The sequence below is a fragment of the Micropterus salmoides genome, unplaced genomic scaffold, assembly GCF_014851395.1.
Source record: "Micropterus salmoides isolate LMB-PRFRI ecotype aquatic unplaced genomic scaffold, ASM1485139v1 Ms_hic_scaffold_10, whole genome shotgun sequence".
NCBI lineage: Eukaryota > Metazoa > Chordata > Actinopteri > Centrarchiformes > Centrarchidae > Micropterus > Micropterus salmoides.
The window spans coordinates 28291329-28313148 of record NW_024040041.1 but is presented as its reverse complement, the minus strand read 5'-3'; the positions used below and the strand labels follow the sequence as shown (position 1 = coordinate 28313148).

The 21820-nt window shown below is 38.5% G+C and overlaps 2 protein-coding genes across 2 annotated transcripts; both read right to left on the bottom strand.

The window, feature by feature from the left end:
* Nucleotides 1–1055: 1055 nt before the first annotated feature.
* LOC119894194 lies at nt 1056–9864 on the bottom strand. Its single transcript, XM_038706792.1, has 5 exons — nt 9664–9864; nt 7966–8034; nt 5086–5682; nt 4827–4946; nt 1056–3830 (listed from the first exon to the last, which is right to left on the bottom strand). The coding sequence occupies exons 2-5, from the start codon at nt 7977–7979 to the stop codon at nt 2729–2731; spliced, it is 1833 nt and encodes a 610-aa protein (XP_038562720.1). The 5' UTR covers nt 7980–8034; nt 9664–9864; the 3' UTR covers nt 1056–2728.
* Nucleotides 9865–13375: 3511 nt separating this feature from the next.
* LOC119894223 lies at nt 13376–20757 on the bottom strand. The gene is made up of 5 exons (XM_038706852.1): nt 20624–20757; nt 18934–19002; nt 16062–16658; nt 15803–15922; nt 13376–14784 (listed from the first exon to the last, which is right to left on the bottom strand). The coding sequence occupies exons 2-5, from the start codon at nt 18945–18947 to the stop codon at nt 13815–13817; spliced, it is 1701 nt and encodes a 566-aa protein (XP_038562780.1). The 5' UTR covers nt 18948–19002; nt 20624–20757; the 3' UTR covers nt 13376–13814.
* Between the last annotated feature and the right edge of the window lie 1063 nt (nt 20758–21820).

Sequence of the window (21820 nt, the reverse complement as noted above, 5' to 3'; positions counted from 1 at the left end):
TGCCTTTGTAAACTTCATGTATTATGTGGTTTATAATGGACTGTGGTGCAGAAACAGTGAGGCTTACATTGTCCTGTTATCTGTCAGTGGTTGTTACATCCTCACGTGGCTCAAGCCCAGAGGTGGAGAGAAGAGTAAAAATAAATGAAAACCGGGTCTAAAGACACAGGAAACAGATTATGTGCAAACAGATATTTATTAACAGACGCTGCAGATATAGCTTTTAACAAAAACACACAACTAGCAACTTAAATTAACACCACATTTAACGCCTTCCCTCTTCCAAGGGGAGTATGTGACCCCACATCTCCGCTAGTCCCGAGCACACAACTCCACTCCTGCTGCACCCAAGCACGCAGCCATCTGACCCACTGGTCAGCAGCCACCTAAGCTGGTCCCCACAGGACCAGTCTCACACGCTGGCCTCTCAAGACCAGCCACATTGTCCTACTGCTGAACTCTCCTTGCTCTCTTATCCTCCAGGTACTGATTGGGGGATCAGGTGCAGCTGCTGCCCATTACTAATTGCAGCTGCACAGCAAGAAGGGGAAGGGCAGTACCTGGAGAACTACAGGAGAAATACACACCAAAACACAAGACCCACGGCTCTAGGGCCGTAACAGTGGTCATACTTGATGCACTAGATGTGATAGTTTTTGAGATGTTCTTCATTTACTTTGGTTAGTCCATATGAGCCAACCCTCCCAAGATGTAAAATACTGTATTACAGGAGTATGAGACATCATGTAGCACTTCATTTCTTGATGTGGCTGTTGTTTATTAATGAACAAAGAACAATAAAATAAATAATAAAAAACATATGGTTTTACTGAATACTTAAGTAAATATAATTTTTAATATATCTATCTAAAGAAACCTCAATTCTTGACTGGCAACTCTCCGCTATCTCATAGATGACATCTTTGTCCTGTCTCAGGCACCGTAGCTATACTACTAGCTTGGATAGGGGAGGGGGGGTGCAATTCGCAACCCTTACCACTAGATGTCACTAAAACTTACACACCGAACCTTTAAAGAATGAGGAACACGGCAGATTTACATGAGGTTACTGTTTATTATTGTAAATGCTAATGCATGTGCACAGAGTTTTCATTTATTTGGATTACTTAACTATAATACAGCTCTTTTATCAAGTCAGGGATGCAGAAGAGCTTGGTGAAATTGGAGTTACAGAAAATGAATCAAGATAACATTGTAAAATTTGCATTGCAACAATAAAACATTTTAAAGATGAGCAGGATAGGTACCCCAGCAAACACCATAACTTTGTAATGCCTGTTCTAAATTGTCTGTAATGACAGCAAACATTTAAAAGTAACGCATAATATATGATGATAAAGGCATTGATAATATAATTAGGGATCGACCAATATGTTTTTTTCCTGGCCAATCCCAATTATTAGCAACTAATTAGACCGATGACCGATATTTGGAACCGATATACAGTTGCTGTAAAATTTTTAATCTTGGTGTCAAAATTTAGAATAACACAAACTCCAACAATAAACTTTGTTGAAAATAACAAGATTGAAGTTAATTGTCATGTTTTATCTTTATAAATAGCAAATAATATTTGTACCCTATGAGTGATAAATTATCATAAACTCAGGGATTAAAGTTCTCGGACTCTGTGCCGGAATTCCGGCTCGAGAAGTTTTTGTATTCGACAATATATAAATATGTCTGTGGGAAATATTCTTGCATATTTTTAAACTGGCGCATGTTATGTGTGTGTGCGTGTGAAGCGCCAGTCTTCCTCTGCGCTACTGGTGGCTCGGCGTCGGTGTATACACGAAAGAAAGGGGACTGGCACTTCCTGGCTACGTGGACACTCATTGGCTATTGTGGGCCGTTGACAGAAGCGTTTTTTGTTTACATGCTAGCTGTAGTTAGGCTAACATAAAGCTAAGCAATAGCAGTCCGTGTGTATTTATTGTTATAATAATGTGTTTTGGACTAAATATTTTATTGGATTGGATCGTCTGGACCTTTGCCAACGTAACAAGGCAATTTTTGTCAGAATATAATCCACTGGTGGAGTACAGCTTCACAGATAACTGGTGTCAATTTTGATAAGTGCTTCAAGTGGGCCATCGATACCAGTAAGTTACTAATACATTTTACTCTTTGGCGTCCTCTGGTTTCTTCAACTTTCACTCAGGAGCAAAAATCAGCCTTATAATGATTTGACATCATAAGAATAATCGATATTGAATGATGTGACTACAAACAGAGAAAGGCGGCTGCATCAGAGCCAAAGGAGCGCATTTTTTTATTAATTAATTATCTCTGCTATCTGATTTTAAAATGAGCGACGCATATTATTGGAAAAATGCTTAATATCTGCGCTAATAATCAGCCAGGCCGATTATTGGTTGACCCCTAAGATTATCTCAAAATAATGAGATAATCTGTAAATGTAGATTTAAGGTTAACAGCCAACATACAATGATTCTCAGATTAAGTCTTCACTACTAAATGTCATATGCATATATACTAAAGAAATCTTAATCATAGCAAAAGTTAAAGTATATAAAATCTGACAAGGAACAAAAGTCATGCTGGCTATATAATCATTAAAAAATGTTAAGAGTGAAATGGTTTATGTCTTAAGAATCGCAGCTAAAAATTCCTGAAAGACACGCTGGAATGATTGTGGATGATCAGTGGTTTTCTGCTGTATGCAGGATTTTTATATAAAATGGATCTAAACATAGTTCAAAGACAAGCAAAAAGGCACAGTGAGCATTGCCACCGCTGCAGTAGACAGGATTACACAAAACCATTTTTCTTTCAGTTTTGCTTCTGTTTCTGCTTCTGTTTCTGCTTCTGTTTCTGCTTCTGCTTCTGTCTCTGCTTCTATCCTCAGCTCCATCTCTGGATAAAATGGCGTCTCCAGGACAGCTCTGTTTTTCTCTGATGTCTTCAGACCTTTGCACAGGGAGTCATGGATCTTCTGCCACGAGTCCATCTCTGATCGCCAAAGTGCAGCTCTGGCTCTGATGAACTTTGAGACTTCAGTCTCGCTGCCTTTGGCCAGACTGACACTGTCTTTACAGATGAAGATGATATCCAGGCCAAGGGAAAGAGCATTGAGTGCAATGAAAAGACCCCTGGATGATTTGGAGAGGGCAAAAGGCCCTTTGACTGCTGCCTGACCAATATCTGGGACTTCTGAGGCCACCCTGGGAACGTTACGTAAGGCTTTACCTTCCTGGGCCACCACCTTTCCAGCACCTGCAATCAGCTCTTCACTTAGCAAAGCAGAGGCAGCATCAACAAGCGAATCAATCCCTTTTACAACAGTAAAAGCGTTACCAACCACCTTGCCTACTCCCGCAGCCACATCTCTCTTACTTGTTTCTATTGTGGTGACGGTTTGACTGCTCACCTTCTCCAGACAATCCTGCAGACTCTGCACATCCTTCATGAAGCTCTGGAAGGCTACATTGGCTTTGTTTTTTTGTGTAGAGTTTACTCTGATCTCTGTGGCTGTGGTGACAAGACTGTTGACCCCATTGGTAATTCCCATCCCTACCCCAGTCATTGACAGAGCTAGAGACACTCCAGCTGTTACAGGAATTAATGCCAAACCAATGATAGAAAGCACACCTCCAACTGCCCCCACAGAGCTGCCTGCAACACTGGAGATCTTTGCCCCCTTATTCATCCTGTCTAGCTGAACAGCATTCGCCTCCAGCTCATTGAGAAACTGCAGCATCCCGGGCTGTCGCTTGGTGAACTCATTGATGAAGCCAGAACACGATTCCTCCTGAAACAAGAACACCATCCGGAAGTCCTGGTTCATCCTGAACAGAAGAAGAAAGAGAAAATCTCTAAGATAATTATGATCTGCTTCATTTTATAATATATTGTAGTCGCACTAGGGACTACCATATCAGAAGTGCAATAATGTAATGCACAGCAGGGTTTATGACAGGTAATTCTCATTAAATCATGATGTTAGTCTTGTAATATTACGACTTTTTTTGCCAACATATCAGAGAACACAAATATGTGGGATTCTGAATGTGCAGAAAGTTTTGACCATGAACAGAAAACCCGCTGAAATACAGGAGCTATTAAAGTCCAGGAGTTTATAATGAATTAATTAAAATGAAATAATTTATCATTGAGGTGCCGCAAGCACATTTAAGAGGTGACACCCCGTTACAAAAGACACAAAAAAGGAGGAAAGACTACATCATGCCTGCATGTGTGTTGACTCAGCAGGGATGATTTTAAATGACAAAAGGATCTAAAATACATATTCAAAAGCAATGCAGAATACCTGAGAGCCTTCCTGCATTAGATTATAGTTTTTATATTTTAAATTGTCACATGCCGCCTGAATTTTGTGTTTCCCTTTATAAAACATTTCAACAGTGGTGCTTGACCTACATGCTCATGCCAGTATATGAACATGCTCACAATGACAATGCTATCATGCTGATGTTTAGCAGGTCATCACCTTAGCTTAGTGCATTAGCATGCTAAAACTTGCTAATCAGCACCAAACTCTTTTATAAACAGTCTTTGCACTAAACAGAATGTACATATCAGGCTGATGGGAATGTTCTGCAGGTGTTTGGTCATAAAAGTATTGGACAAACTAAACCTTTGACTGGATGATGGCAATATAGGAAACCAAAGTCATTAGGATTTATCCTAATGAGATTAATGCAGTGTGTATGAAATAGTCTTTTAATATAAATCATGCTGATTACATTAATATTACTATAAATAACACCATGCACAAATGTGTTGCCATGATATGGCAAAAACACACAGGGATAAATTCTTACCTGATTTTATGGAGCTGATTAATGTGACAAAGCATCCTCTGTATTTCATCTTCAGACAAATCCACATCGAGCTCTACCAAAGTGTCAGTAGCTATCTTAAGGCTAAACCCACTCAAAGAGCTGTGAAAGAAAGATGAATTTTCTATTATAGATGTTGTTTATTTTGCCAGAGTTAGGTGTCCATAAGTACACAATGGATAATTATTAGCATGAATATAAGACAATTCCATCAATTTTCTGCCACCACAATGAAGTTTACCTTTTCTCTAACTTGTCACAGATTGTCTGGGTGGTCCGAATGTATTTGTCCAGCTGATAGGACAGCACTTCCACATTCTGAAGTTTGGGAAGGAAGAAGACACTTGCATCTCTTTTAAACTCGAGGAGTTGTGGGCAGATTAGCTGTGCAGCAGCAATGAGAACCTGAACCTGTTCACAGCTGATCCCTTGGGGCAGGTGTAACACCTGGTTCTCCTCCTTGAACACATGAAGTGAGGTGACCGCCAGTTTCTCCACTGCATCCAGGAAGTAGTCCAGCTTCTCCAGGCCTCCCAGAGTGTCCTTCACCACAGCAGCCAGCTCCTTCTCCAGCTCTGCACGCCTGCTGTCTGCAGTCACCTGGGTCACCTTGCTCTTCATATACTCCCATATAGCCTTACCTTTTTTCTTTGACTGGGTAACATGGCTGATGTTCAGGTCAATTTTGTCAGCCCTGTCTTTGATGTCCTTCATCATGTCGAACTCTGACTTCCTTCCAAGCATCCATTTAGAGATCCTCTTGCAGAATCCTCTTACTGTGTCAATGTAGGCGAGCGTATTTGTGGTATAGCGGCACAAGGCCTTCTGTAGTTTCTTTCTGCAACACAAATCATCATTCAGTTAGTGACATTTTAAAATAAGTTCAACTTATTCACTGAACTGTTGTTGTGGAGTTGGACATTTTACCCAGGGCTGTGACAGTGCAGGAGTAAGATCTGGCAGCAGCCACAAGCACTCACTATCGCTGATAAATAAATTAAATAAACTGATGAGCAGTTAGCATTTCTTGGTGGAAAGTCACAGAGCTCAGTTAAAAGTATGTCTTGATTGTGTTTTCTATGGAAGCCCTAAGCGGCCATCGATTCAACTATTTTTTTTATTCCATTTTTTTGTGATCACGGGATAATTATCTTGTGATCTTTAGATAACGAATGTTGTTTTTCCCGTGATAACAAGATAATTTTCTCCTGATCTCGAGATAACAAACCATAGATGCATACAGGGGTCGGTAGGTGCATTTTTTATGAGTAGCAGCCTGGCCAAAATTTAATACTTCGCTTGCACATACATACATACTCGCTTGCTCACTCGCATCCTTATGGAAGATCAGCCCACTGTTAGTTCACCTTAAGAAAAGGTATTTTGGTATGTAGGGTTTCGGCATGTCTTGAAACGTGTTGTTAAAGTTATAATCCTTGAGGTTTTTATTAAATTAAATATATTTTAATACTTTTTATCGTTGCATTTCGTTTGTCCAGTAATACAGAGTTTTTTGACCTACAGAGTCTACCTTAATAAAAACTGTGGTATAAATTTAGGATCCTTAGTTATTTTATCTGATATGAGCATCGCTGATAACTGACGGCTCTCTTACGGCTGTAGCAGAGCTTTATTAAGTTGCTAATACAAACCCAATTTTCCTGTATTTGTCTGTTTGAATCGTGCAGTGTCAGAATAATTGTTGTTCATGCTGTAGGTTCCTGGTTCAAATCCCAGTCATGACCAATTACTTTTCATTTTTTGCAGGGATAATAGTGACTGCCAAATAAGTAAATGTACTTTAACTCATTCTGAAACTCGCACATATTTACATATTAACCTTGCACACATAAATACTCACCTCGCGGATGCACACATACTTACAAATGAGTAAGTATGCATGTATGTGCAAGGAAGTATGTATGTATGTATGTATGTGCATGACAGTATGTATGTATATGCGAGCGTGTATGGATGGATGTGCAAACGAAGTATTCAATTTTGGCCTAGGTGGCTTCTCATAGTTTCTTAAGGGTAATTTCAGAATGGTTTTCGGTGTCACTGGTCTCTTAATAGTAAGTATCTTCTAACCAAATCCAATCCAAAAGTTCTTGTTTTTGCCTTCATATTATAGCTGCACAGCATACTGAGGCACTCTAATTTTTCATTAAAATACAGTAGCATTAGTTAAACAATTTAAAAAAGGTGAGACCAGCTCTTCTGTAAGAAAATGTAAACTGCATCTCAAATATTTTTTTTATGTTTTCTATAATATTGTGTATAGTGTGGTGTAGTATTTCATATATCTGCACAGAGGAGTGTCAGTGTAAATCTGCTGTGGCAGGAAGCTGTGAGACACAAAACGACAACATATAGACACTAAATGACCACAAGGAGATGCAACATGACCACACAGAAACATAAAATGACAATCTAAATATGGTATTTAAGATAAACTAATTGTCACATCTGCTATACTTAAAATAAACAAAGTATATATTGATGAGGTTTGTGTAGGATGAATTCACAATCTCCACACTCATGGACTTTGAGGTGTGTTCCCTTAATAAAGGGTTTAGGGCTGTCCCACTGTCAAATCTTATTAAACCCTTTATGCACACTTGTATGTCCACATCAATGCCTGGGGAAATAACTCACAGTCCATAGCATTATAACGTTAAACATGGGGTTGCTAGGGGAAGCCTGTGTAAATTAAAGGTAAACAAATATGGAAGGTGCAACTACCAGAAAAAAGACATTTAGGCTACTTGTAAGGAAACTGATTATTTGAAAAGTACCTCTTGTCCACAGGTAATTTTAACAATTAATTGTTACAATTGACAAGAGCCTGGAATACATTCAAATCAGACAGTTGATCCCTTGCACACCGTTTCAAGGAAACATGTGACAACAAGTGAACTGACTAGCTAAATGAAAATGTCTCACCAAAAATCAGGGACTCAAAAAAGAAAAAAACTGTGTACAGAGAGAACAAGAAAATGAAATGAACAAAGAGTCGAAGGCCATATTTATGGACAAAAAAATTGTATCTCGTACTGTTCATGTCTTGCTTTGCTGTGAATAAATATTATTAAATATAAATAAATATTATTTCATTTACCTTTTGCGCGACATCAGTTTGTCTTCACTTGGCACGCTGGCTTTAACTCCTTGTAGAGTCAGCTTTTAGCTGTTTGGGAAAAAAAGAAAATATATTTTTTAAGTGGTTTAAGAGTTTTTAACATAGGTATTTGTTTGTTGATAATTAACTATTAGTATTGAAAAGCACTGGGTGAGGAACCATGTATGGCAAAACTTTAATATGTGCGATTCACTCATGTAGGTTTGGTTTTGCTTTTCTCTTAATCTACATATGAACCACAACCAGCTCAGTTTTTTGAGATTTCTGGAGCTTTTTGTCTGAAGGATGGTCACAATTTCTGGGGAAGCCAGTGAAACCATTCAGGTGAAGGATTTAGTAACGCCATATGATAAACTTCAACATTTGTAAATTAAATACAATTAAACTGATATCATTGATTTTCATTGTGTGCATTTATATACATTTATGAAAAAATAATTTATTTCATTATTTTCTGAAAAACAGCAACAGCCTCCAAAAAACTGATTTTGTTAGCAGCCATGCACAAACTCTCAAAGCTCAAAACTCTCAAAGCATGATTTGTTACAACAAAAAAAAATGTACTGCAATATACACTAAATTGTCAAAAGTTAAAGGACACACCCCGAATCATTGAATTCAGGTGTTCACTTCCACTTGTGAGGCTGCTGTTGTGAATTATTTTGGAGCATTATAACCTAAATTGTTATCATTATACTAGAGCGATGGTGGTCTACATTGTCATAATTTAAAGTGTTATTTTATAGTGTAAAGTTAGGATCACAGTGTTAAAACTCTATAGTTCTGAGTGTGTGTGCTCCTTTCTGTATCTAACTGGCTAGGCTCAACAGTAGCACGTGTGTGAGTGAGCAAGCACAATGGGATAGCAAGGCAGCATCAAAAACTGCAAAGGAAAATTGTATTACAAAACATCAATATAGTCCATCACAGTAAGAATGTCCTGTTTCTAGCACGGAGCACAAACAACACCAGTTTATTCCACAAAAGTCAGTTCATTTTTATGAATAAATATTCATATAAAATAAAAAATGCACTCAAATCAAATATGAAGGGGTGTGTCTCATTTACCTAGTGCAGTACTACAGTTCGGCATTGGTTTGAAGTCCCTGTGTCACATGACTTGGAAGCTATTGAAATAAATAATGATTTTCCCATAACACTGTTTTCACAATTGTAATTTATTGATGGTCCCTAAGCTAACCCCCGTTGGTTAAAATCGAGCCATCAGAGGTGAGCTAACCGCACTTATACAACCGTCACTGGGTGAACTGACTAAAAAGCCGTCACTGGATCCTGGGTGAATGTCTGTCGAATATCCAACTTAAAACTAACTTCACCGCGGTCTTTAACCGCAAAACATTTCCACCATATTGGTGCAGAAACTTTCACCACAATGCAGGAAATAAAGATATAAATTATCAAAGTTTCCCCCAGACCTCCCACTCATATCTCAGCAATGAGGATATATTTAAAACATTATTTAAAGATCTTTTCGTCTCGTTTTAATGAACCTAATGGTGTCGCGGTATCGCGAGCTAAGTGTCTCGTCACACCCCTAATCTTATCCCCTATGTCCCCACAACTTTTCAACACAAAGTGATGCCCTTGAGTTCTACAATTCAATATAAGCAACAATCCTGCTGTTGCAGTTAAGCTAATAATGCTACGTTCACTTACCAGGTACCGTTAGGACAGCATTGGGTTCGTTTTCTGTAGTTTCTGTAACTTCGTGTTATCAGCTGCAGCGGCAGCGGCAGCGGCAGCAGCTTCAGGAGCAGGCTTGTGAAAACGCGGAAAGAGTAGATTGCGTTTGCTTTCGTTTCCACAAGATCTCCTTTTAACCCAATACCGTAACCAGCTATGAGGTCCCCGAGGTCCGGACATCCGTATTAGACTACTTCTCTCGCTCAGGATCAAACGATAATTCATGTTCTGTGTTCTTCTACACATCCAAAAGTTCTCACACACAGTCCAGGTTCATACTGTTTGGAGTAAAGCAGTCGTCCTCCTGAACAATCCTGAGCTCCATCAGGGCATCCACACATGAATTTCAAAAACTAAAAACTGTTTCCTCTGCAAAGTTTTCCCTCTGTATATAAGTTTATAATTTTATCAAGTTTATTTCTGCTTAAATGTCCCACAATATTTGCTGTGACATTACTGTGCATGTAACGTTAAAAATGACTGACAGTCCCCTTTCTAATCATTGAAGTAAATCAGTAAAGAAAGCACATCAAAACAACCCAATATAGAAATCACCTGCAGCTCCAGGGACCTGTCGAGTTGGGCTAAATCTGAGAAAATAATTAATTTGGTGAGGAGCCAGGTGAATTATGTAGCCTATGCATAGGAAAATGTCAGAGCTGATCCATCACACCAATTCAGCAGCCATAATTGTGACAAAACGAGTGCAAACAGCTGCTGACTTCAAATAATTAGGCTGTAATATCAACAATAGCATCCTCTGCATTCAGCACTAACCTGCTGTATTTTATGTGTTCATATAATATTAGTTTTTTTTATTGCTTTGGTAGCCTATATTATCGCAAGAATGTGGTAAAAGTTCACAACTCTTGTAAAACTCTTTACACTTGAAATTAGCAATATAATTATGATTATATAATCATGTAGTGTATTTTATATTACTGTATTGTACACACTACAATTATTGCAGTGGTCCTTTGTGGCTCTGTTTGTTATTTTAACGATAGAGAATAAAATCTTAAACATTCTGCATGTAGCCTTTGTATGAACACAGGGGCGTAGGAGCGACTTGGAACGTGGGGGGTACGCAGAAGGACTAGGAGGGTTCGGGTGCATACCCCCCCTATTTTTTTTTTAATAAAGCATTTAAATGCTCATTTCTAATCTAAAGAGGGTATTTGCCGTGACAAAAGATGGAGAATAGACTGGAGAGGGGAGATTATAAAAACTCAGGTGCAGTTTAACATAACTTGAACAAAACCGACTACATACTATAAAAACCATGGAACAGCTGCTAGTTAATGTAGCCGCAGTACAGTTGTATTTAGTTATCCTAAGATATGTCCTGTGTCTCACTTGGCCCTGTTTGTGAACACAGAACTGTCTTCAATGCAAACTCTGAAGACATGCCAATGACCTAACAAAATCCTTTACTATGTGAATATTACAATATACAGTATATCTAGTAGATATCCATACAACTTACAAGCTCATCCTCCTTATTTTTTCTACTCCTACTCCTGTGACCTCTGACCTCTTCCTCTTAAAATACTTTAGGATTCTCATCTCTGTGTGACAATTTTGACTACTTTTAAATTGTTTATGGACATGTAGCAGTGACACATACACACCTCAGGACACAGGGTGTTATGGTCAAGGACAGGGGCAAACAAATGGCCCAGGAGTTTGTCCCTGGTCAGACAAAGCATTTGTGGGGGCATTTGTGGGGGCCTTAAAATACATTTTCGAAACTAGAAACTCCTCTCTAACATGAAGATGTAGCCAACCAAACCACTTGCTTTACAGTAGTGCTGGCAGCCCATACAATCTGATTATTCCTAAAGCATCTAAATAATCTTTACAACGCCAAGAATCATTGTGGCAGTAACACAGAGCAGCTCATTGTTGAAGCAGGTAAACCTTCATATGGAGGAAGCTGTGCGTCACGAGTAAAGCCCAACAGGACTGTTTTATCCACCCATATTTTCTCTCTCTCTCTGTGCATCTAAAAAACTAATGTTTGGTGAATTAATAACAGCTGGTAGCTGCTGAGTGAAAGCCAAGATTAGTTTCTCCTGCAACATTCTGTTTATGGACTCACCGTCGGACATCGTTAAAACAAATAGTAGCCTAACTGATGTGAAAGAAACAGGCTAATGTCTGTCAAAGAAAGCTCTTTTCAACAACAGGATACTGTAAATATATCAGAATCAATCCAGTGATCATCTGACTTAGATGTTACAGTGTGAGTTCTACATTAGCTCTGCAGAGAGTGAATACGCTTTAAATGCGCCGTTAATGGAAAGTTAAAGTAGTATTTGTTTGCTGGCTTGTCGAAGAGTGACGCAGGCAGCTTTCCAACACGGCCATGGTGTGCGCTCACTGGATTTCTGTTGTATTAGTAGAACAATAAAGCCTTAAAATGAAAAGACACTTACCTGTTTTGTTTATATTTTTGCATCTGCCCAGCTCATTTCGGTTAATGAAGCCTGATGCATGTTACAGACATTATGTAAATTATGAAGGTATCAATGTGAAAATGTGGCGCTATTAACAGTAGTGGCCTAAAGAAAATGCTAGAGTAAAGAGTAAAAGTATAGTTTTAAAAAGGAACGTGAAATTGTGCCAATGACTTTGTTTATTTTATACATTCATTTTGCAAATTTGCATTAGGCTACTAGTCTAACTATCCACCGCTGCAGGCGTCCTCACTACTGTCTTCAGGCTAAGTAACAGCAGCACAAAAGAAAAGTCTGTAATATCAACCGACTGCACCAGCCTGGAGTGAACTCTTTTTTTCCCCCTTGAGTTTTCAGCACCACCTTTGCGTGGTGTCGGACTTTTTTTCAGAGGCCTAATGTTAGGCTACATGTTTTTTTGTCCGCGTTTCAACCGTTTAATCATGTCTGATATGGAGTATGAGCCAACTCCGAAATCGCCTGAAAAAGGTGAGGGGGCAAAACATCAATTTTGAAATGGGGGGGGACATGTCTCATGTATAATGGCTGCTACGCATATGTCTGAACATAATTATTTCGATGCGAAGCATGTGTTTCTACCGAGTCAATGTCAGATGTTTTAGTAGTTAAAAAAAAAAAAAAAAAAAGGTCCTTTTTGATTATCTGTTCTGTTTTTGGTACAGGTAGGATGAATCTTTAGGCACTGCCGAATTAACTTAGTGGAGCATGTTTGATCAAGTGGCTCCAGGAGATCACAGCTGATGGAGGTGCAGCCCGACACCTGCTGGTCATTTTTTGTAAATCCTTTTGTGCTTGCCGTTGGTTCCAAGCCATTTAGAATTGATTTTTATAATTATTGAGAACACTTTATAGATATAAACATAGATAGATCACTCGTTTTCAATAAGGATCACTGCCAGTGTTGAGCCTGACAGCAGTGTTTGGAAATTTGTAAAGTTGGTATCTGTTTGACTTCCCCTGTGTCCTCGGATGTGACTGTAAAATGTTTTGTTATTGATGTAAGATGAATCTCAGCACTTCTTTCCTGCTTGTTGCGTTGTGTGTGGCAACGAGCATCATGCTGAAAACTAAAATTAGTTATTTGGCCTTGCAAACAGTACAGTTGAGTAGCCTGCTGTTATCCTTTGCTTAAACTTTTTTCACCTTTATTAATTTCAGGTAGAGCAATGCTCGTTTTCAGGAATTCCCTGATCATATTCATACAGTTACTCATTACAACATGTTTACTTTATTTGATTGTGCATGAAAAATGTGGAGCGAATAATGCAGATCATACATATTGTACAGAATATATTTTGCATAAAATTCTACTCTGCTATATTTATATGACAGCGACAGCAACTTAAAATAAAATAGTTATTTTACTTTTACATTTTTATCATTATGTTTTAAAACAAGCTTAACAAAAGAATTATAGCTAATTAAGAATTCTTCAGCAATAGATTAGAGGTAGAATAGAAGTTATTCGGTGCTAAACACAACTTTAATACAAGCAGGGTTGAATTTTCATGCATGATTTGATCACCTTAAATGGATTTCATCTCTGAACACACCATCAGAGTTGGGAAAAGGCACATAGTAATCTCTGTTCACTGCACTACTGTATTACACAAAAATGTTTTCCTTTCATGTCTTTAGTCCACTTCATAATTTCATTTCCATTTCACTTTGTTTATTCAGCTCCATCTCTGAATAAAATGGCGTCTCCAGGAGAGCTTGTTTTTCCTCTGACGTCAGCAGACCTTTGCACAGGGAGTCATGGATCTTCTGCCACGAGTCCATCTCTGAGCTCCAAAGTGTAGCTCTGGCTCTGATGAACTGTGAGACTTCAGTCTCGCTGCCTTTGGCCAGACCAATGCTGTCTTTACAGATGAAGAAGATATCCATGCCAAGAAAAAGAGCATTGACTGCAATGAAACCGGCCCTGGCTGACTTGGAGAGGGCAAGAGGCCCTTTGACTGCTACCTGACCGATATCTGGGACTTCTGAGGCCACCCTGGGCACGTTACGAAATGCTTTACCTTCCTGGGCCACCACCTTGCCAGCACTTACAATCAGCTCTTCACTTCTCAACATCTTAGCAGCAGAGGCAGCATCAACAAGCGCATAAATTCCATTTCTGATAGCACCAGCTTTACAAAGCACCTTTCCTACTGGTATAGCCTCATCTATCTTATCTGTTTCTCTTTTGATCACATCGTCCAGACAATCCTGGAGAATCTGCACATCCTTCATGAAGCTCTGGAAGACTTCACTGGCTTTCTTTTGATGTTTACGGTTTATTCCGATCTCTGTGGCTGTGGTGACAAGACTGTTGACCCCACTGGTAATTCCCAGTGCTGTCCCACCTATTAACAGACCTAGAGACACTCCAGCTGTCACTGGAATTAATGCCAAACCAACAATTGAAAGCACACCTCCAACTGCCCCCACTGAGCTGCCTGCAACACTGGAGATCTTTGCCCCCTTATTCATCCTGTCTAGCTGAACAGCATTCTCCTCCAGCTCATTGAGAAACTGCAGCATCCCGGGCTGTCGCTTGGTGAACTCACTGATGAAGCCAGAACCCGATTCCTCCTGAAACAAGAACACCATCCGGAAGTCCTGGTTCATCCTGAACAGAAGAAGAAAGAGAAAATCTCAAAGGTAATTGTGTTATTTTAAAATTCTATTTGGGCTTTTGATCTGCTTCATTTTATAATTTATTTTAGTCGCACTAGGGACTACCATATCAGAAGTGCAATAATGTAATGCACAGCAGGGTTTATGACAGGTAATTCTCATTAAATCATGATGTTAGTCTTGTAATATTACTTTTTTTGCCAACATATCAGAGAACACAAACTTGTGGGATTCTGAATGTGCAGAAAGTTTTGACCATGAACAGAAAACCCACTGAAACACAGGAGCTATTAAAGTCCAGGAGTTTATAATGAATTAATTAAAATGAAATAATTTATCATTGAGGTGCCACAAGCACATTTAAGAGGTGACACCCCGTTACAAAAGACACAAAAGAGGAGGAAAGACTACATCATGCCTGCATGTGTGCTGACTCAGCAGGGATGATTTTAAATGACAAAAGGATCTAAAATACATATTCAAAAGCAATGCAGAATACCTGAGAGCCTTCCTGCATAAGATTATATTTTATATTTTAAATTGTCACATGCCGCCTGAATTTTGTGTTTCCCTTTATAAAACATTTCAACAGTGGTGCTTGACCTACATGCTAATGCCAGTATATGAACATGCTCACAATGACAATGCTATCATGCTGATGTTTAGCAGGTCATCACCTTAGCTTAGTGCATTAGCATGCTAAAACTTGCTAATCAGCACCAAACTCTTTATAAACAGTCTTTGCACTAAACAGAATGTACATATCAGGCTGATGGGAATGTTCTGCAGGTGTTTGGTCCTAAAAGTATTTGATAAACTAAACCTTTGACTGGATGATGGCAATATAGGAAACCAAAGTCATTAGGATTTATCCTAATGAGATTAATGCAGTGTGTATGAAATAGTCTTTTAATATAAATCATGCTGATTACATTAATATTACTATAAATAACACCATGCACAAATGTGTTGCCATGATATGGCAAAAACACACAGGGATAAATTCTTACCTGATTTTATGGAGCTGATTAATGTGACAAAGCATCCTCTGTATTTCATCTTCAGACAAATCCACATCGAGCTCTACCAAAGTGTCAGTAGCTATCTTAAGGCTAAACCCACTCAAAGAGCTGTGAAAGAAAGATGAATTTTCTATTATAGATGTTGTTTATTTTGCCAGAGTTAGGTGTCTATAAGTACACAATGGATAATTATTAGCATGAATATAAGACAATTCAATCAATTTTCTGCCACCACAATGAAGTTTACCTTTGCTCTAACTTGTCACAGATTGTCTGGGTGGTCTGAATGTATTTGTCCAGCTGATAGGACAGCACTTCCACATTCTGAAGTTTGGGAAGGAAGAAGACACTTGCATCTCTTTTAAACTTGAGGAGTTGTGGGCAGATTAGCTGTGCAGCAGCAATGAGAACCTGAACCTGTTCACAGCTGATCCCTTGGGGCAGGTGTAACACCTGGTTCTCCTCCTTGAACACATGAAGTGAGGTGACCGCCAGCTTCTCCACTGCATCCAGGAAGCAGTCCAGCTTCTCCAGGCCTCCCAGAGTGTCCTTCACCACAGCAGCCAGCTCCTTCTCCAGCTCTGCACGCCTGCTGTCTGCAGTCACCTGGGTCACCTTGCTCTTCATATACTCCCATATAGCCGTACCTTTTTTCTTTGACTGGGTAACATGGCTGATGTTCAGGTCAATTTTGTCAGCCCTGTCTTTGATGTCCTTCATCATTTCCAGCTCTGACTCCCTTCCAAGCATCCATTTAGAGATCCTCTTGCAGAATCCTCTTACTGTGTCAATGTAGGCGAGCGTATTTGTGGTATAGCGGCACAAGGCCTTCTGTAGTTCCTTTCTGCGACACAAATCATCATTCAGTTAGTGACATTTTAAAATAAGTTCAACTTATTCACTGAACTGTTGTTGTGGAGTTGGACATTTTACCCAGGGCTGTGACAGTGCAGGAGTAAGATCTGGCAGCAGCCACAAGCACTCACTATCGCTGATAAATAAATTAAATAAACTGATGAGCAGTTAGCATTTCTTGGTGGAAAGTCACAGAGCTCAGTTAAAAGTATGTCTTGATTGTGTTTTCTATGGAAGCCCTAAGCGGCCATCGATTCAACTATTTTTTTATTCCATTTTTTTGTGATCACGGGATAATTATCTTGTGATCTTTAGATAACGAATGTTGTTTTTCCCGTGATAACAAGATAATTTTCTCCTGATCTCGAGATAACAAACCATAGATGCATACAGGGGTCGGTAGGTGCATTTTTTATGAGTAGCAGCCTGGCCAAAATTTAATACTTCGCTTGCACATACATACATACTCGCTTGCTCACTCGCATCCTTATGGAAGATCAGCCCACTGTTAGTTCACCTTAAGAAAAGGTATTTTGGTATGTAGGGTTTCGGCATGTCTTGAAACGTGTTGTTAAAGTTATAATCCTTGAGGTTTTTATTAAATTAAATATATTTTAATACTTTTTATCGTTGCATTTCGTTTGTCCAGTAATACAGAGTTTTTTGACCTACAGAGTCTACCTTAATAAAAACTGTGGTATAAATTTAGGATCCTTAGTTATTTTATCTGATATGAGCATCGCTGATAACTGACGGCTCTCTTACGGCTGTAGCAGAGCTTTATTAAGTTGCTAATACAAACCCAATTTTCCTGTATTTGTCTGTTTGAATCGTGCAGTGTCAGAATAATTGTTGTTCATGCTGTAGGTTCCTGGTTCAAATCCCAGTCATGACCAATTACTTTTCATTTTTTGCAGGGATAATAGTGACTGCCAAATAAGTAAATGTACTTTAACTCATTCTGAAACTCGCACATATTTACATATTAACCTTGCACACATAAATACTCACCTCGCGGATGCACACATACTTACAAATGAGTAAGTATGCATGTATGTGCAAGGAAGTATGTATGTATGTATGTATGTGCATGACAGTATGTATGTATATGCGAGCGTGTATGGATGGATGTGCAAACGAAGTATTCAATTTTGGCCTAGGTGGCTTCTCATAGTTTCTTAAGGGTAATTTCAGAATGGTTTTCGGTGTCACTGGTCTCTTAATAGTAAGTATCTTCTAACCAAATCCAATCCAAAAGTTCTGTTTTTGCCTTCATATATAGCTGCACAGCATACTGAGGCACTCTAATTTTCATTAAAATACAGTAGCATTAGTTAAACAATTTAAAAAAGGTGAGACCAGCTCTTCTGTAAGAAAATGTAAACTGCATCTCAAATATTTTTTTATGTTTTCTATAATATTGTGTATAGTGTGGTGTAGTATTTCATATATCTGCACAGAGGAGTGTCAGTGTAAATCTGCTGTGGCAGGAAGCTGTGAGACACAAAACGACAACATATAGACACTAAATGACCACAAGGAGATGCAACATGACCACACAGAAACATAAAATGACAATCTAAATATGGTATTTAAGATAAACTAATTGTCACATCTGCTATACTTAAAATAAACAAAGTATATATTGATGAGGTTTGTGTAGGATGAATTCACAATCTCCACACTCATGGACTTTGAGGGTGTTCCCTTAATAAAGGGTTTAGGGCTGTCCCACTGTCAAATCTTATTAAACCCTTTATGCACACTTGTATGTCCACATCAATGCCTGGGGAAATAACTCACAGTCCATAGCATTATAACGTTAAACATGGGGTTGCTAGGGGAAGCCTGTGTAAATTAAAGGTAAACAAATATGGAAGGTGCAACTACCAGAAAAAAGACATTTAGGCTACTTGTAAGGAAACTGATTATTTGAAAAGTACCTCTTGTCCACAGGTAATTTTAACAATTAATTGTTACAATTGACAAGAGCCTGGAATACATTCAAATCAGACAGTTGATCCCTTGCACACCGTTTCAAGGAAACATGTGACAACAAGTGAACTGACTAGCTAAATGAAAATGTCTCACCAAAAATCAGGGACTCAAAAAAGAAAAAAACTGTGTACAGAGAGAACAAGAAAATGAAATGAACAAAGAGTCGAAGGCCATATTATGGACAAAAAATTGTATCTCGTACTGTTCATGTCTTGCTTTGCTGTGAATAAATATTATTAAATATAAATAAATATTATTTCATTTACCTTTTGCGCGACATCAGTTTGTCTTCACTTGGCACGCTGGCTTTAACTCCTTGTAGAGTCAGCTTTTAGCTGTTTGGGAAAAAAAGAAAATATATTTTTTAAGTGGTTTAAGAGTTTTTAACATAGGTATTTGTTTGTTGATAATTAACTATTAGTATTGAAAAGCACTGGGTGAGGAACCATGTATGGCAAAACTTTAATATGTGCGATTCACTCATGTAGGTTTGGTTTTGCTTTTCTCTTAATCTACATATGAACCACAACCAGCTCAGTTTTTTGAGATTTCTGGAGCTTTTTGTCTGAAGGATGGTCACAATTTCTGGGGAAGCCAGTGAAACCATTCAGGTGAAGGATTTAGTAACGCCATATGATAAACTTCAACATTTGTAAATTAAATACAATTAAACTGATATCATTGATTTTCATTGTGTGCATTTATATACATTTATGAAAAAATAATTTATTTCATTATTTTCTGAAAAACAGCAACAGCCTCCAAAAAACTGATTTTGTTAGCAGCCATGCACAAACTCTCAAAGCTCAAAACTCTCAAAGCATGATTTGTTACAACAAAAAAAATGTACTGCAATATACACTAAATTGTCAAAAGTTAAAGGACCACCCCGAATCATTGAATTCAGGTGTTCACTTCCACTTGTGAGGCTGCTGTTGTGAATTATTTTGGAGCATTATAACCTAAATTGTTATCATTATACTAGAGCGATGGTGGTCTACATTGTCATAATTTAAAGTGTTATTTTATAGTGTAAAGTTAGGATCACAGTTTAAAACTCTATAGTTCTGAGTGTGTGTGCTCCTTTCTGTATCTAACTGGCTAGGCTCAACAGTAGCACGTGTGTGAGTGAGCAAGCACAATGGGATAGCAAGGCAGCATCAAAAACTGCAAAGGAAAATTGTATTACAAAACATCAATATAGTCCATCACAGTAAGAATGTCCTGTTTCTAGCACGGAGCACAACACACCAGTTTATTCCACAAAAGTCAGTTCATTTTTATGAATAAATATTCATATAAAATAAAAAATGCACTCAAATCAAATATGAAGGGGTGTGTCTCATTTACCTAGTGCAGTACTACAGTTCGGCATTGGTTTGAAGTCCCTGTGTCACATGACTTGGAAGCTATTGAAATAAATAATGATTTTCCCATAACACTGTTTTCACAATTGTAATTTATTGATGGTCCCTAAGCTAACCCCCGTTGGTTAAAATCGAGCCATCAGAGGTGAGCTAACCGCACTTATACAACCGTCACTGGGTGAACTGACTAAAAAGCCGTCACTGGATCCTGGGTGAATGTCTGTCGAATATCCAACTTAAAACTAACTTCACCGCGGTCTTTAACCGCAAAACATTTCCACCATATTGGTGCAGAAACTTTCACCACAATGCAGGAAATAAAGATATAAATTATCAAAGTTTCCCCCAGACCTCCCACTCATATCTCAGCAATGAGGATATATTTAAAACATTATTTAAAGATCTTTTCGTCTCGTTTTAATGAACCTAATGGTGTCGCGGTATCGCGAGCTAAGTGTCTCGTCACACCCTAATTATCCCCTATGTCCCCACAACTTTTCAACACAAAGTGATGCCCTTGAGTTCTACAATTCAATATAAGCAACAATCCTGCTGTTGCAGTTAAGCTAATAATGCTACGTTCACTTACCAGGTACCGTTAGGACAGCATTGGGTTCGTTTTCTGTAGTTTCTGTAACTTCGTGTTATCAGCTGCAGCGGCAGCGGCAGCGGCAGCAGCTTCAGGAGCAGGCTTGTGAAAACGCGGAAAGAGTAGATTGCGTTTGCTTTCGTTTCCACAAGATCTCCTTTTAACCCAATACCGTAACCAGCTATGAGGTCCCCGAGGTCCGGACATCCGTATTAGACTACTTCTCTCGCTCAGGATCAAACGATAATTCATGTTCTGTGTTTTTACACATCCAAAAGTTCTCACACACAGTCCAGGTTCATACTGTTTGGAGTAAAGCAGTCGTCCTCCTGAACAATCCTGAGCTCCCAGGGCATCCACACATGAATTTCAAAAACTAAAAACTGTTTCCTCTGCAAAGTTTTCCCTCTGTATATAAGTTTATAATTTTATCAAGTTTATTTCTGCTTAATGTCCCACAATATTTGCTGTGACATTACTGTGCATGTAACGTTAAAAATGACTGACAGTCCCCTTTCTAATCATTGAAGTAAATCAGTAAAGAAAGCACATCAAAACAACCCAATATAGAAATCACCTGCAGCTCCAGGGACCTGTCGAGTTGGGCTAAATCTGAGAAAATAATTAATTTGGTGAGGAGCCAGGTGAATTATGTAGCCTATGCATAGGAAAATGTCAGAGCTGATCCATCACACCAATTCAGCAGCCATAATTGTGACAAAACGAGTGCAAACAGCTGCTGACTTCAAATAATTAGGCTGTAATATCAACAATAGCATCCTCTGCATTCAGCACTAACCTGCTGTTATGTGTTCATATAATATAGTTTTTTTATTGCTTTGGTAGCCTATATTATCGCAGAATGTGGTAAAAGTTCACAACTCTTGTAAAACTCTTTACACTTGAAATAGCAATATATTATGATATATAATCATGTAGTGTATTTTATATTACTGTATTGTAACACTACAATTATTGCAGTGGTCCTTTGTGGCTCTGTTTGTTATTTTAACGATAGAGATAAAATCTTAAACATTCTGCATGTAGCCTTTGTATGAACACAGGGGCGTAGGAGCGACTTGGAACGTGGGGGGTACGCAGAAGGACTAGGAGGGTCGGGTGCATACCCCCCCTTTTTTTTTTAATAAGCATTTAAATGCTCATTTCTAATCTAAAGAGGGTATTTGCCGTGACAAA

Coding starts and splice junctions, on each gene's coding strand:
- LOC119894194 (XM_038706792.1), bottom strand. Junction 4,947..5,085: donor TGTGACAAGTTAGAGAAAAG/GTAAACTTCATT, acceptor TTTCTTTCACAG/CTCTTTGAGTGGGTTTAGCC. Junction 3,831..4,826: donor AATCAGCTCCATAAAATCAG/GTAAGAATTTAT, acceptor TCTTCTGTTCAG/GATGAACCAGGACTTCCGGA.
- LOC119894223 (XM_038706852.1), bottom strand. Junction 15,923..16,061: donor TGTGACAAGTTAGAGCAAAG/GTAAACTTCATT, acceptor TTTCTTTCACAG/CTCTTTGAGTGGGTTTAGCC. Junction 14,785..15,802: donor AATCAGCTCCATAAAATCAG/GTAAGAATTTAT, acceptor TCTTCTGTTCAG/GATGAACCAGGACTTCCGGA.